Source organism: Halichondria panicea, chromosome 1 (assembly GCF_963675165.1).
Source record: "Halichondria panicea chromosome 1, odHalPani1.1, whole genome shotgun sequence".
Classification (NCBI taxonomy): Eukaryota; Metazoa; Porifera; class Demospongiae; order Suberitida; family Halichondriidae; genus Halichondria; species Halichondria panicea.
In genome coordinates, this window is record NC_087377.1 from 13,157,073 (window position 1) to 13,168,727 (window position 11,655).

An 11,655-nucleotide genomic window follows, 5' to 3' on the forward strand; every position below is an offset into this window, starting at 1 on the left:
CTAGAAGCCTATAGAAGCTGTTAGTTTTCGTCGCATTGCAACCGTTGAGCAGTTACAGCTGGAACAGACACACACACACACAGTCAGCTTTACCGTATCCCTCGTGCGGCTACGCCTCGAGGCATAATAAACATCATTCAACCAATAATTATGCACATTCTGTACTATAATTATAGGGTAGGTAGATTTAGTAATAGGTGTCTTATAATAAATATATAGGTGTCGTACTAAGAGAGAGGATGAACATTAGGCTAGGCTTAACCGATTATGCTAATTTTTTTAATTTAGGGGGAAATATTTGGGTTCTATAATAAAAGGCCTATAAGATGCATATAGTGTGTACACTGTATAATTACACTGTATAATTATGGTAATGTTGGTGTGTGTACACAAAAATGAGCTGTTTAGACACTTTCATGGACTGCTAATGAGACAGTGGTTGAAAAATAATAGGTTGAAACTTGTTTAAAAGAAGCTATGAATAAGTTATCATAAATGTTCTATCATAAAGGAAGTAAACAAGGCGGTTGTGTATAGTCAGCAACCACATTGAAACCTTTTAACCATCAAGAAATAATTCAAGATGTCACTAATAGCAGGGGCGTTTCTAGAGATTGAAGCAGGAGGGTGCTTAAAAGTACAGAAAAAAAATGGAGCCGCGCGCGATTTTACGCCCCCGCATTTATTGCGGAGTATCTTTCATACATCCAGCTCCTCCCCATGCAGCCTTGCAGCAAAAAAGTACAGCACACTGCCCAAGAAAAGAGCGGCTCCTACTATTCTCCTCTAGAGCTTCTCTCTTCCATTCTAGTTCTGTTACTATGTTACTAGACAAAGCATCTAGCTACAATAATTTTTCTGTGTATCTTCTTGTAAATGACAATAATTATAATGTATAATGTTGTAGTTTGTAGCCCAGAGTAATCTATAGTACCGGTACTATAGCTCATACTTCCCTGCTAAATACACTCAAATGGGATCTAATACATGCATAGCGTGATAATAAGACATAATTATGAGTCAGTCATCTTGTAGGATCTCCATGCACTATTCTTCTGGGGTACATCCTAGCAAACTGGTCAATCATAATGGGGATGTCCAGTCATTCTAGTGTTAGTCATTGCTTCTCAGTATCTCTCAGAGGAGCAAGAGGTGACTGGGATAGTGCAGAGGATCTATTATGCATGCAATTAGCATTACATAACAACATTGGAATGGCAATACTGATTGCACATGCTCAATTGGGCGTGGTCATGACTTGTAATCGTTGTGTCAATGAGATAGAGTTAGCTAGCTAGCTACTGAGTGATACGATTAGTTTCATGGTTGTCTGGGAGGACAGGGGGGTGCTCAAGCCCCCAAAGCCCCCCATTGTACACGCCACTGAATAGAGATAAAGCGTATTAGAGTTTTTTTGATTTTCTTTCTGGCTGGCTTCAGCACTGGTAAGACTGACTATTAAATTATAGATTTTCTTACATTGCTGCATGTTTCATAAAGCCCAATATTCAGTGAGTGTGGAGAGACCATGTCCAATGGAAACAGTCACTTTCACTTGCACTGCTCCTGGAGATTCCTTGAAATGGGAACCGTCAGATGCAGCTCGCACAATCGCTGTCCGCTCCACCTCTGGCCTCAATGTATAGCCAATGTTGTATCAGGTTACACTGTGACACTGATTGCATTCAATGAAACTACACTAACATCTACTCTGTCAAGAACAGCAGAGAATGGGATCACTGTGTCCTGTATGGGGTTTGTGCCTACTCTAACTACCATAGGATCTTCAACGATCTGGTTGGTTGGTGAGTTGCATGCAGTTAATATCGTGTCTATCGTCTGTATACACTAAATTACATGCATAGATTCACCAGGACCACCCTCCACCATCAGACACTCCATTCTAAATAACTCAGCAGATGAAGTCAGTGTATCTGTACAGTGGGACCCTCCTACTGAGACTGGTGGTAGAGATGACCTCACCTACACAGTGACTGTCTCACCTCCGGCCCAGCTCTCTGCTACTGTCCTCACATCCACCTCTGTTACTGTGACTGCTCAATACAATGTAGACTACACTGTCAGTGTTGTGGCTACCAACTGTGCTGGGAACAGTACAACAGCTGAGTACAACTTTAGGATCGGTGAATCAACATCGTCTTTAAACATACAGCACACTGACTCCCTCTTGTGCAGGTGGCTGTCCTGTGTTGTTAATCAACCTCATGAATGGAGCGTTTGGACCAGTCTCCAGCAGATTATCAGGATCCACAGTAACCATCCAGTGTGATGTTGGGTATGTATCTGCTGTTACAATGGTGACATGTGAGAGTACACTAATGTGGAGTCATGACCCCGAGGCTATTGAGTGTATATCACTAACCACACCTACTACCACAACTCGTGAGTTAAGCTCTTGGCTGTACAGTTATGGATACAATTGTTAATGAATTGTATTACACATGCAGCCCCTCCAATAAACTGCACAGCTCCACTATCCCCACCACTGGAACCACCTACAGCTGCTCCTTGTAATTGTAATTGTAATTGCGCCAGCCTATGTGATGGGGGTCGATTTGATACAGCTGTCTCCATCAGCGTGGTTGTCATGGCAATTCTATTCACGATAATAGGATTATTTATGGGACTCTTAATAATGTATTTATTTGTTCATGCATAAAAAGAATGTGTACTCCCCAGCAGCTAAAGGACAAGCTAATGTAGGACCCACTACACCAGTTGGTCCTGTTTATGAGGAAGTGTCACCAAAAGAGGAGATGGAACTGAATACTAACCAGGCGTACGGACCAGTAGGACTATGAAACTTATGGTAATTTTCATCAACAGTTAATGTACATGTAAACAATTATAGGACTACATCCGTTCAACTATACTTAAGTAAACAATAACGTTGTTCATTAAAAAGCCACTACACATGTTTTGTATGAAGTTATATAACTAGAGCACTAAAGTGCAAACCCTCGGCTGGTGACATGATTATAAAGAACCCAAATAAAAAGTATGCAGTGCATGTAGTAATGTATGACTGGGCTGTCTATCACAGCAACCCAGGAGACTGGAGGCTTCTATAGAAACCGTGATAAAAGCACCTTAAAAGACAATCTCAACTAAAACAGCCAATATGTAGTCTAACGTCTAATATGCATACACATACAAAGGAATCCTGAATGACACTATATATGATTTGAAAGTTGTCTTATAGGCTTTGAGTTGTTGGCCTAAGTCATAATAATAATCACTAAAGTAACTTCATAGACTTATAGAGAGCATAATTATAGGGTCACCAGAGGACGTCCGACATGCGTGCATGAATAATTATAAGCGCTAGTGTTTTTTTTGGCCTGGACGTTATCAAGCAAGGACATTAATGCACTGAACTTATAATAGTGATTTGTGCACACATGTCGATGACACAATGAGATCCATTTATCACCAGTTTGAGTAGTGTCTCCAGGAGGTTGAGGTGTTGAGGGTAGTGTTTGTGTCGTAGTGTCTCAGCACAGAGGGGGAGGAGGGAGGATACTCGGTCACCACACCCGCACTCACACCACTCAGCTCTACAAGCAGGAGAATGAAACTGGAGGGGGAGCACAAGATTAGAACTGCTAGCTATTACGCACAACTCTGCAATTCCTCTATTTACATCCACAACACCTTCAAAGCTCACTTGAGGATTCTCTTTTGTGTACACTGGCCCACATTTATCTGCCACATAATCTACAAAGCACATGTTCCCTTATCACAAACACCTTTGTACACATAAGCTAGCATACCTTTATCCCATACTCCATACATTCATGGAAACACTCTACCGTATATAGCGGGTAATTTACAGGGGTCAAACATTTGTACTTTGTCAGTTCGTCGGATGAATTTTCATGGCTCTAGGATATTGTAAGTCTACTTGCACAGACACATCAACATCACAGATAGATCTGCTAACAAATATTTGTGCTACAGAAATATCATGGATTTGGCTAGCTTGTCCACATTTGTGTTCCAAGCACGAAAACTCACACATTTTGTGGATGTGCTCCTCTACCACCTGTATCCCCTGGTCTGTGTGACCACCCTCCAGGTCTCCTGAGAGTAGAGCCTCACACCCTCAGCCACATAGTACCTGAGGGGGAGGGAGAGACAGTGAAATACAGTGGGTACAATAAACAAAGGACCCTCAGAAAAAAGTAAAACTTAGGTAAAAATTTCCTATGCAAAGTATAATCTGAGCGAAGCAAGCCTCTAATCAGGTTCATTTTAGTGGTGGTAGTGGACAACGACGGCAAACACATTCATAGAACTAGTGGCCTATAAATTGATAACGGTTTGACTTCGGATGTGTTAGTGATTGTACTAAAGACCTTTAGCTCAGGTCTACAGCTCAGAAGGTATTTTTCAAGCATTCTTGTCATAATTATAAGCTACATAATAAATCTTAAATTGAGATTCGTGACATTTAGATGATTACCACACACAATCCTATTGTGACACACCGCACTGGAGTGTATCCGTAGTTAAAATCTGCAAGGACAACCTCTCTACCATGTATAAAGTGGTAACCTACAGAATAAACATAATAAGTAATAAAGTTGTAAATGGTAAGTATCTGTCAACCAATATGCACATTCTGTACTAGGGTGAGTAGATTTGGTAAAGATTTCAGAACGAATAAGCATGCAATAATCACTCTGATCCCACTCTACAATAAACATTAAGTGAGATAAGAATTAATGGTTGTAGCTTTGATGGAGGGTCATAACCTACTACCAATATTTGATTATTACCAATGGCTGGTAGCAAATGTCACTGTGTGTAGGTGTGGTTGTATTTCCTCTGTGGGGTGGTATGTGGACATACGCAACTGGAAGGGATCGAGAAGAGTTACGATAGAAAATAATATGTCTCATGCTTGATAAGGGGAACTTCTAGGTCTTTTGTATATTGGTGTATTCAAAGAAATACGATAGATATCTATACCAAAGTACAATGTATGTTAGAATGAATGGCTTGTCTACAGTCTCACCTTATATACTCATTACCACTAACATGCCATGCAATCATAGATAAAAGGAAGAAAGGGATTGGAAAAGGAAGAGGTACAATCCTTGTTTCCCCGCAGTTTAATCGAGGCTGTATTCTACACGAAGAATAATTAATTGCAAGACCAGAACCAGTCAGTATAGATAGTGTGAGGGCGAGTAGTGTTGTTAGAGGTGTTGTATTGATGTTATATAGAGGACCTTTGGATGCAAGTCAAAGTAAAACCCCAAATCCCAAAATAACTATGTTTTGTGTCTTGGGTGAGATCCAGGGCCGGGGCCTTGCCAGCCAATCTTAAAATTATTGCCTAATAAGTAGGAAAGCAGTGGCGGATCTAGGATTCTTGAAAGGGGGGTTCCAGGGCTCTGAGCTGGTCAAGGACTGCTAGTTCGTCACTTCTTTGAAACAGTGAGCATGCGCATTAACACACTGAATTTTTTCCTAAAAAAAGGTCATGACTTTTCATAAGCAATCTGCATGCACTACGCTGGAGAGTTTTTAGCCTTCATAGTCACTAAAACTGCACAGACAAGTTTCGCAGGACTAACAAGGACTAAAGGTATTAAAGTGAGAAGTGCATGTGAAAGCTAGTAAGAAAGGAACAATTTGCTAACTAGTTGCTTGAGCCTCCCACTCATTTCTTTCTCAAAGGGGGTTCAATTGAACCCAAAGAACCCCCTCTGGATCCGCCACTGGAAAGGAGATGTAGTGCTAATAATTGATGCAAAGTATTTATACCACACTTACGTCACCACTAATTGATCTCATTGGTCAACAGCTGCAGGATATATAGAATATTAGCATACAGCCCCAGGCATGCATAGTTTTCAACAAGATGGCTAAGCTATATGGGCGTGGTTTAGATACATTTTATCCAAGAAGAGCTTGCAACTCCAGTAAGGAGGGAGAAAGGGTGTATATAGTGAGAGATAGTGGGGTAAAGGGGGGTAGAGTGAAGGAGAAAGGGTGTATATATATAGTGAGAGATAGTGAGGGAGAGGGGGGTAGAGTGAAGGAGAAAGGGTGTATATAATTATATATAGTGAGAGATAGTGAGGGAGAGGGGAGTAGAGTGAAGGAGAAAGGGTGTATATAATTATTATTATTATTATTATTATTATTAAGACTTTACAGCCTGTAACGTGAATGATATAAAAACAAGTGATTGTTGTAGCAAAGACTATAGCTGACAGACTGTGCCGCATTGAGCAACACAGCTGGATAATTTAATGTGAAGTACATGTGAAGCTAGCTATAATTACGTGTGTAGCATCTGTTGCATGGGCACATTAAGTGGTAGGTACATGGGATGTCAGAGACAAAGTTTTGTTTGAAGTGCTCCCAGAAGTAATGGTGGAGTGTATTCTTTGTTGAAGTTAGTGGTGCGCTGATATCCATCAGCATAGTGGGCATCAAGTTCCATAACCTTGTGATACGATTGAGGTAGAAGTGTCTGCTTGCGCTGTAGTGATTGGCTTGTACAGTGAGTTTGTTGTTGCAACTGAAGCGGGTGCGACCAGTAACGAATTTGATGTGATCTCTTATGTTGAAGTTGTCCGAGGGTTCCTTTAGTGACTTTACTAGAAACATTATGTCCTGTATTTCAAACCAGTACATTAGAGGTAGTAGCTTCAAATCGGACAGCCTCGATCTGTATGAGCTTGAGTAATCATTGAGTATGAATTTGGTGGCTCTCCTCTGGATTCTTTCTAGTTTTTGAATGTCCTTGATCAAATTTGGTCTCCAGACTTGGGAGCAGTAGGTGACCTGGGATCTAACTAGGGTTATATATAACGATTTTTTTGTGCTGGTTTCTGATTTCATTGAAATCGTCCGTCGGATGAGGTTAAGAGCTCGGTAGGCCTTAGACGATATGAGGTTATAATGCAGTGACCAGGAGAGGTTGTTGGCTATGCACAAGCCTAGGTCTTTTTCTTTTGTAGCAAAGTTAAGGTGAGAATTGTGGATTGAGTAGAGTGTATTAGGGTTGTCTTCGTGCCAGCTAGGATGAGTTATGCGCAGCACATTACATTTTCCTTCATTGAGTTGCATGTTCCAAGTAGTGCACCAGGATGACAACTGGTTGATGTCTGTTTGTAATTCCAATTGGTCTTCCGTAGAAGTGATGCACTTTACTAGCTTTGTGTCGTCCGCAAATAGAAATGGATTGGCAGATGAGATGCACTCCGGTAATTGATAAAAATAATAAATAACAGTGGGCCTAGGATGCTTCCTTGCGGAACTCCTGACATAACTGGTAAGTAGTTGGATGGAGTATTAATAACACTTGTGAAGTGTATCCTGTCATGTAGGTACGATTTAAACCACAGCCAAAGAGGGCCTGTGATGCCTGTCTTCCAAAGCTTTAGCAACAGCTCATTGTGTGGGACCATGTCGAAAGCTTTCTTAAAATCTAGGTAGATGACATCTGTAGGTTTTCGGTTTTCTATGTTGTCAAAAACTTGGGAAAAGAATAGGATTAATTGAGAAAGACATGATCGGTTTCTTAGGAACCCGAATTGTTGGCATGTTATCTTTGGTCTCACGAATGTAATAATTTTCTTGTAGATGATAGTTTCAAAGACTTTGGATATAATTGGGAGAAGAGAGATGGGCCGAAAGTTTTCTACAAGATGGGGGTCGCCCTTCTTTGGGATTGGGCAGATTTTGTGGACCTTCCAGTGGGGTGGGAAAGTATGTGAAGATAGGCTAGAATTGAAAATGTGTGTGACTGATCTTGTGAGAGCGGTAGCACAGCATTTGAGGGTTGACGCATTTATATTATCGTGGCCTGGTGACTTTGTTGTGTCTAGTGAGGTGAGGGTTTCGTACACCTCAGACTCTTCTATAGAGATAGAGCTCAGTTGATAAGTGGGGGAGGGCATTTTGTCCCATGGAGGAAGTGTATAGTCACTTCTTGTGAATGTCGAGTTAAAGTATTTGTTGAAAATTTCAGCAATCTGTCCAGTCTCTGTGATGATGGAGCCGTTGTGGATTATTGTTCTAGTTTGTGGACTTTTCTTACTTAGGTCGCGCAGATGACGGAATAGTTTACTTGGGTTGAACTTAAAGCATACTGCCAACGATTTTTCGTACTCAGATTTGGCAGTTGTCATTAGTTCCTGGAGATGAGTAGACAAGTTAGATAGCCTTAGGGATGTACTCTCAGTGGGTTTGGATTTGTTTCTGCGTGTAAGCGTTTTGCAGCGATTGATAGTATGTCTCATTTCTGTGGTATACCATTTTGGGCTTTTTGACTTCTGAGAGTTAAATTTGGGCACAAATATTTCCTGTGCTCTTGAGATGATTTTTTCTAGATGGACTGAACAGGCAGGCTTGGGTTGGCAGATAAAAAACTCAGACATGGAATTAAAATTTGCTTTTTTAAAGTTGTAGTTGCTGGCCGGTTTGTCTTTAGAGAGTAGTTTTGGTGTTTTTAAGCCATCTAGTGAGAACGTGATAAGGAAGTGATCAGACATAGGTGAACAATTAGACGAGTCAATGTGCAGGTTGAGTATCCTGTCTGGTGAATTCGTGCATACTACGTCCAGTATGTTTCCTTTTGTGTGTGTTGGAGATGCAATCAGTTGGAGAAAGTTCTGAGCGAAAAGTGAGTTACAAATAGAAACCGAGAGTGGAGTTTTTCCAGACAAAGATGACCAATCTACATCTGGGCAGTTTAGGTCGCCCACCAAGATGGTGTTGTGGTTTGGAAGAGACGATATGGCGTTTGCCACTTCTAAAGAAAAATGTGCTGGTGGTATGTAGATACATGCCAGGGTTGTTTTGGGAGAAACAAGCAGTTCAATTACAATTAGTTCCAGAGATTCGTGCCTGCAGATTAGTTGAGAGGGTATATCTTCGGATATAATTATATATAGTGAGAGATAGTGAGGGAGAGGGGGGTAGAGTGAAGGAGAAAGGGTGTATATATATAGTGAGAGATAGTGAGGGAGAGGGGGGTAGAGTGAAGGAGAAAGGGTGTATATATGGTGAAAGATAGTGGGGGAGAGGGGGATAGAGTGAAGGAGGAAGGGTGTATATATGGTGAAAGATAGTGGGGGAGAGGGGGGTAGAGTGAAGGAGGAAGGGTGTATATATGGTGAAAGATAGTGGGGGAGAGGGGGGTAGAGTGAAGGAGAAAAGGTGTATATATATAGTGAGAGATAGTGAGGGAGAGGGGGGTAGAGTGAAGGAGAAAGGGTGTATATATGGTGAAAGATAGTGGGGGAGAGGGGGGTAGAGTGAAGGAGAAAGGGTGTATATAGTGAGAGATAGTGTTGACATGCATATTGTAATGTGTATATGAATGTACACATGTAGATTGTCATAGTAATTGTGACACAGATAACACCCCATAAGATTCATCACCTTAATAAATACTAATCGTGAAATCGTTGATGGTGCCAGTATGAGCACACACACACCCTTGACAAGTATTCACGATCAAGTGAATGAATAAAGGAGTTGCATACATGCATGTACATACTTAAGACACTATTGACTCAATTCAACGACAACGTATTGGAAACCTCGAGCTCGTCAATTATAAATAGATACACATTTAAGTGTATGAGACAACACATTTTAAAATCAGCAAAGCGCTAGTATATCAGTAGTTTACAGATTATTGTCAGAGACTTCAATACTGCAACACGGAAAATAGCTCATTACACACACGTACCTTTTCTCATCGTATCCATGATATTTCGATACACACCCTCACCCTTAATTCCACTCTTGTCTAATATAAAACCCTATTGCATGTAAAAAAATCTATACCATCATCAGCTGCTGCATCAGAAAGAGTTATATATTTACCCTTTTAGTTTCTAATAAACGTTAGATTTGGGATAATATTCAAGATGCTTATACCGTATTACTAGAATGGTTTGCGAGTATCGAACTTTGATCAGCTCCCAAAAATACAATTGCAAAACCTAAATTAGTACTGGTAATTACACACATGCAATCATTGCATATGCCAGAACGCAGTAGCTAGTCAATTTTTCTGCTGATTCGGCTCATTTGCAAAGGTTTTTGACTAGTAAAATATTCTAGTAATACGATAATCACATATTAAATGTTCATGAGCACAATTAATTAGAAAGGCAGCTAGGCATGCTGGAATAACCATGAGCGCGCACGCATGCATACATCAAATAATAGAATGGGTAAATTTTTAGCAAAGGTCAGCCACCAGATGTGTTGTATCTTGTATATCAACAAAAATTATTATAACTGTCTACATGTATGAGATACAAAAACAGGAAGTGTAATTAAAAAAGCTATGAAAGTATATATTAAAACAAGGAGGTTGTCTAGCTAGTCAGTAATCACATTGACATGCATCAAGAAATAATTCAAGATGACATTACATATATATTGGCTCATAGGAGTTCTCTTGATTTGCTTTCTGGCTGGCCTCAGCACTGGTAAGACTAACTATAGATTTCCTTACATTGAACACTGCATGTTTTGCAAAGCCCAATATTCAGTGAGTATGGAGAGACCATGTCCAATGGAAACAGTCGCTTTTACCTGCACTGCTCCTGGAGAGGTTTTGAGATGGGAATCAAATGTAGCTCGTACAATCACTGTCTGCTCCACCTCCTCTGATCTCAATGTACCCATTGTTGTATCAGGTTACACTGTGACACTGATTGCAGTTGATAATGCTACATTAACATCTACTCTGTCAAGAACAGCAGAGAATGGGATCACTGTGTCCTGTGTGGGGTTTATGCCTGTAAGCACTATAGGATCTTCAATGATCCGATTGGTTGGTGAGTTCCAGTTAATTAGTGTCTCGTCCATAATTGTAGTAATTTATTGTTAGATCCACCAGGACCACCTTCCACCATCAGAGTGAGACACTCCACTTTGAGCATCTTAGCCAATAAAGTCAGCGTAACTATTGGTTGGGACCCTCCTACTGAGACTGGTGGTAGAGATGACCTCACCTACACAGTGACCGTCTCACTTCCGGCCCAACTCTCTACTACTGTCCTCACATCCACCTCTGTCACTCTGATTACCCAATACAATGTGGACTACACTGTCAGTGTTGTAGCTACCAACTGTGCTGGGAACAGTACGACCGCTGAGTACAGTTTTAGGATTGGTGAGTATTATTATTTTGGACACAGTGTAAACTCCTTCTCAGGCAATTGTCCTGTGTTGACCAACCCCATAAATGGAGCCTTGGGACCAGTCTCCAGCAGATTGCCAGGATCCACAGTAACCATCCAGTGTGATGCTGGGTATGTGTCTGCTGTTACAATGGTGACATGTGAGGGTACATTGATGTGGAGTCCTGACCCTGAGGCTATTGAATGTGCAGCACTAACTACTCCCACAACTCGTGAGTTTAAGCTCTTGGTTATATATTTACCCCGTGTGTGCACAGCGAGCAGCAAGGGTAGAGTGATTGGTGCATGTGTGTGTGTCGGTTTGTGTATGTGTGTGGACACAAAAATGAGCTGTTAGAGTGAACTAGACACTTTCGTTGTTGAGCTCTTATCTTGGTGTAGAGGGATTCTATAGACAGGACAGGTTAGACAAATTAGCTAGAGACAGGCTCCTAGCTATAGGCAA

General features: G+C 41.0%; 1 protein-coding gene across 2 annotated transcripts; it reads left to right on the forward strand.

Moving 5' to 3' along the window:
* The first annotated feature begins 908 nt into the window (after positions 1 to 908).
* Positions 909 to 3,149, forward strand: LOC135349259 (mucin-2-like). Of its 2 annotated transcripts, none has more exons than XM_064547775.1 (5): positions 909 to 1,445; positions 1,513 to 1,805; positions 1,866 to 2,144; positions 2,197 to 2,403; positions 2,469 to 3,149. In XM_064547775.1, the coding sequence occupies exons 2-5, from the start codon at positions 1,529 to 1,531 to the stop codon at positions 2,678 to 2,680; spliced, it is 975 nt and encodes a 324-aa protein (XP_064403845.1). In that variant the 5' UTR covers positions 909 to 1,445; positions 1,513 to 1,528; the 3' UTR covers positions 2,681 to 3,149. The 2 variants fall into 2 exon arrangements, with proteins under 2 accessions (XP_064403845.1, XP_064403840.1); XM_064547770.1 differs by having other exon boundaries at positions 911 to 1,445; positions 1,501 to 1,805.
* The last annotated feature ends 8,506 nt before the right edge of the window (positions 3,150 to 11,655 follow it).

Coding starts and splice junctions, on each gene's coding strand:
- LOC135349259 (XM_064547775.1), top strand. CDS start 1,529: ATGTCCAATGGAAACAGTCACTTTCACTTGCACTGCTCCTGGAGATTC. Junction 1,806..1,865: donor TTCAACGATCTGGTTGGTTG/GTGAGTTGCATG, acceptor TTACATGCATAG/ATTCACCAGGACCACCCTCC. Junction 2,145..2,196: donor TGAGTACAACTTTAGGATCG/GTGAATCAACAT, acceptor CCTCTTGTGCAG/GTGGCTGTCCTGTGTTGTTA.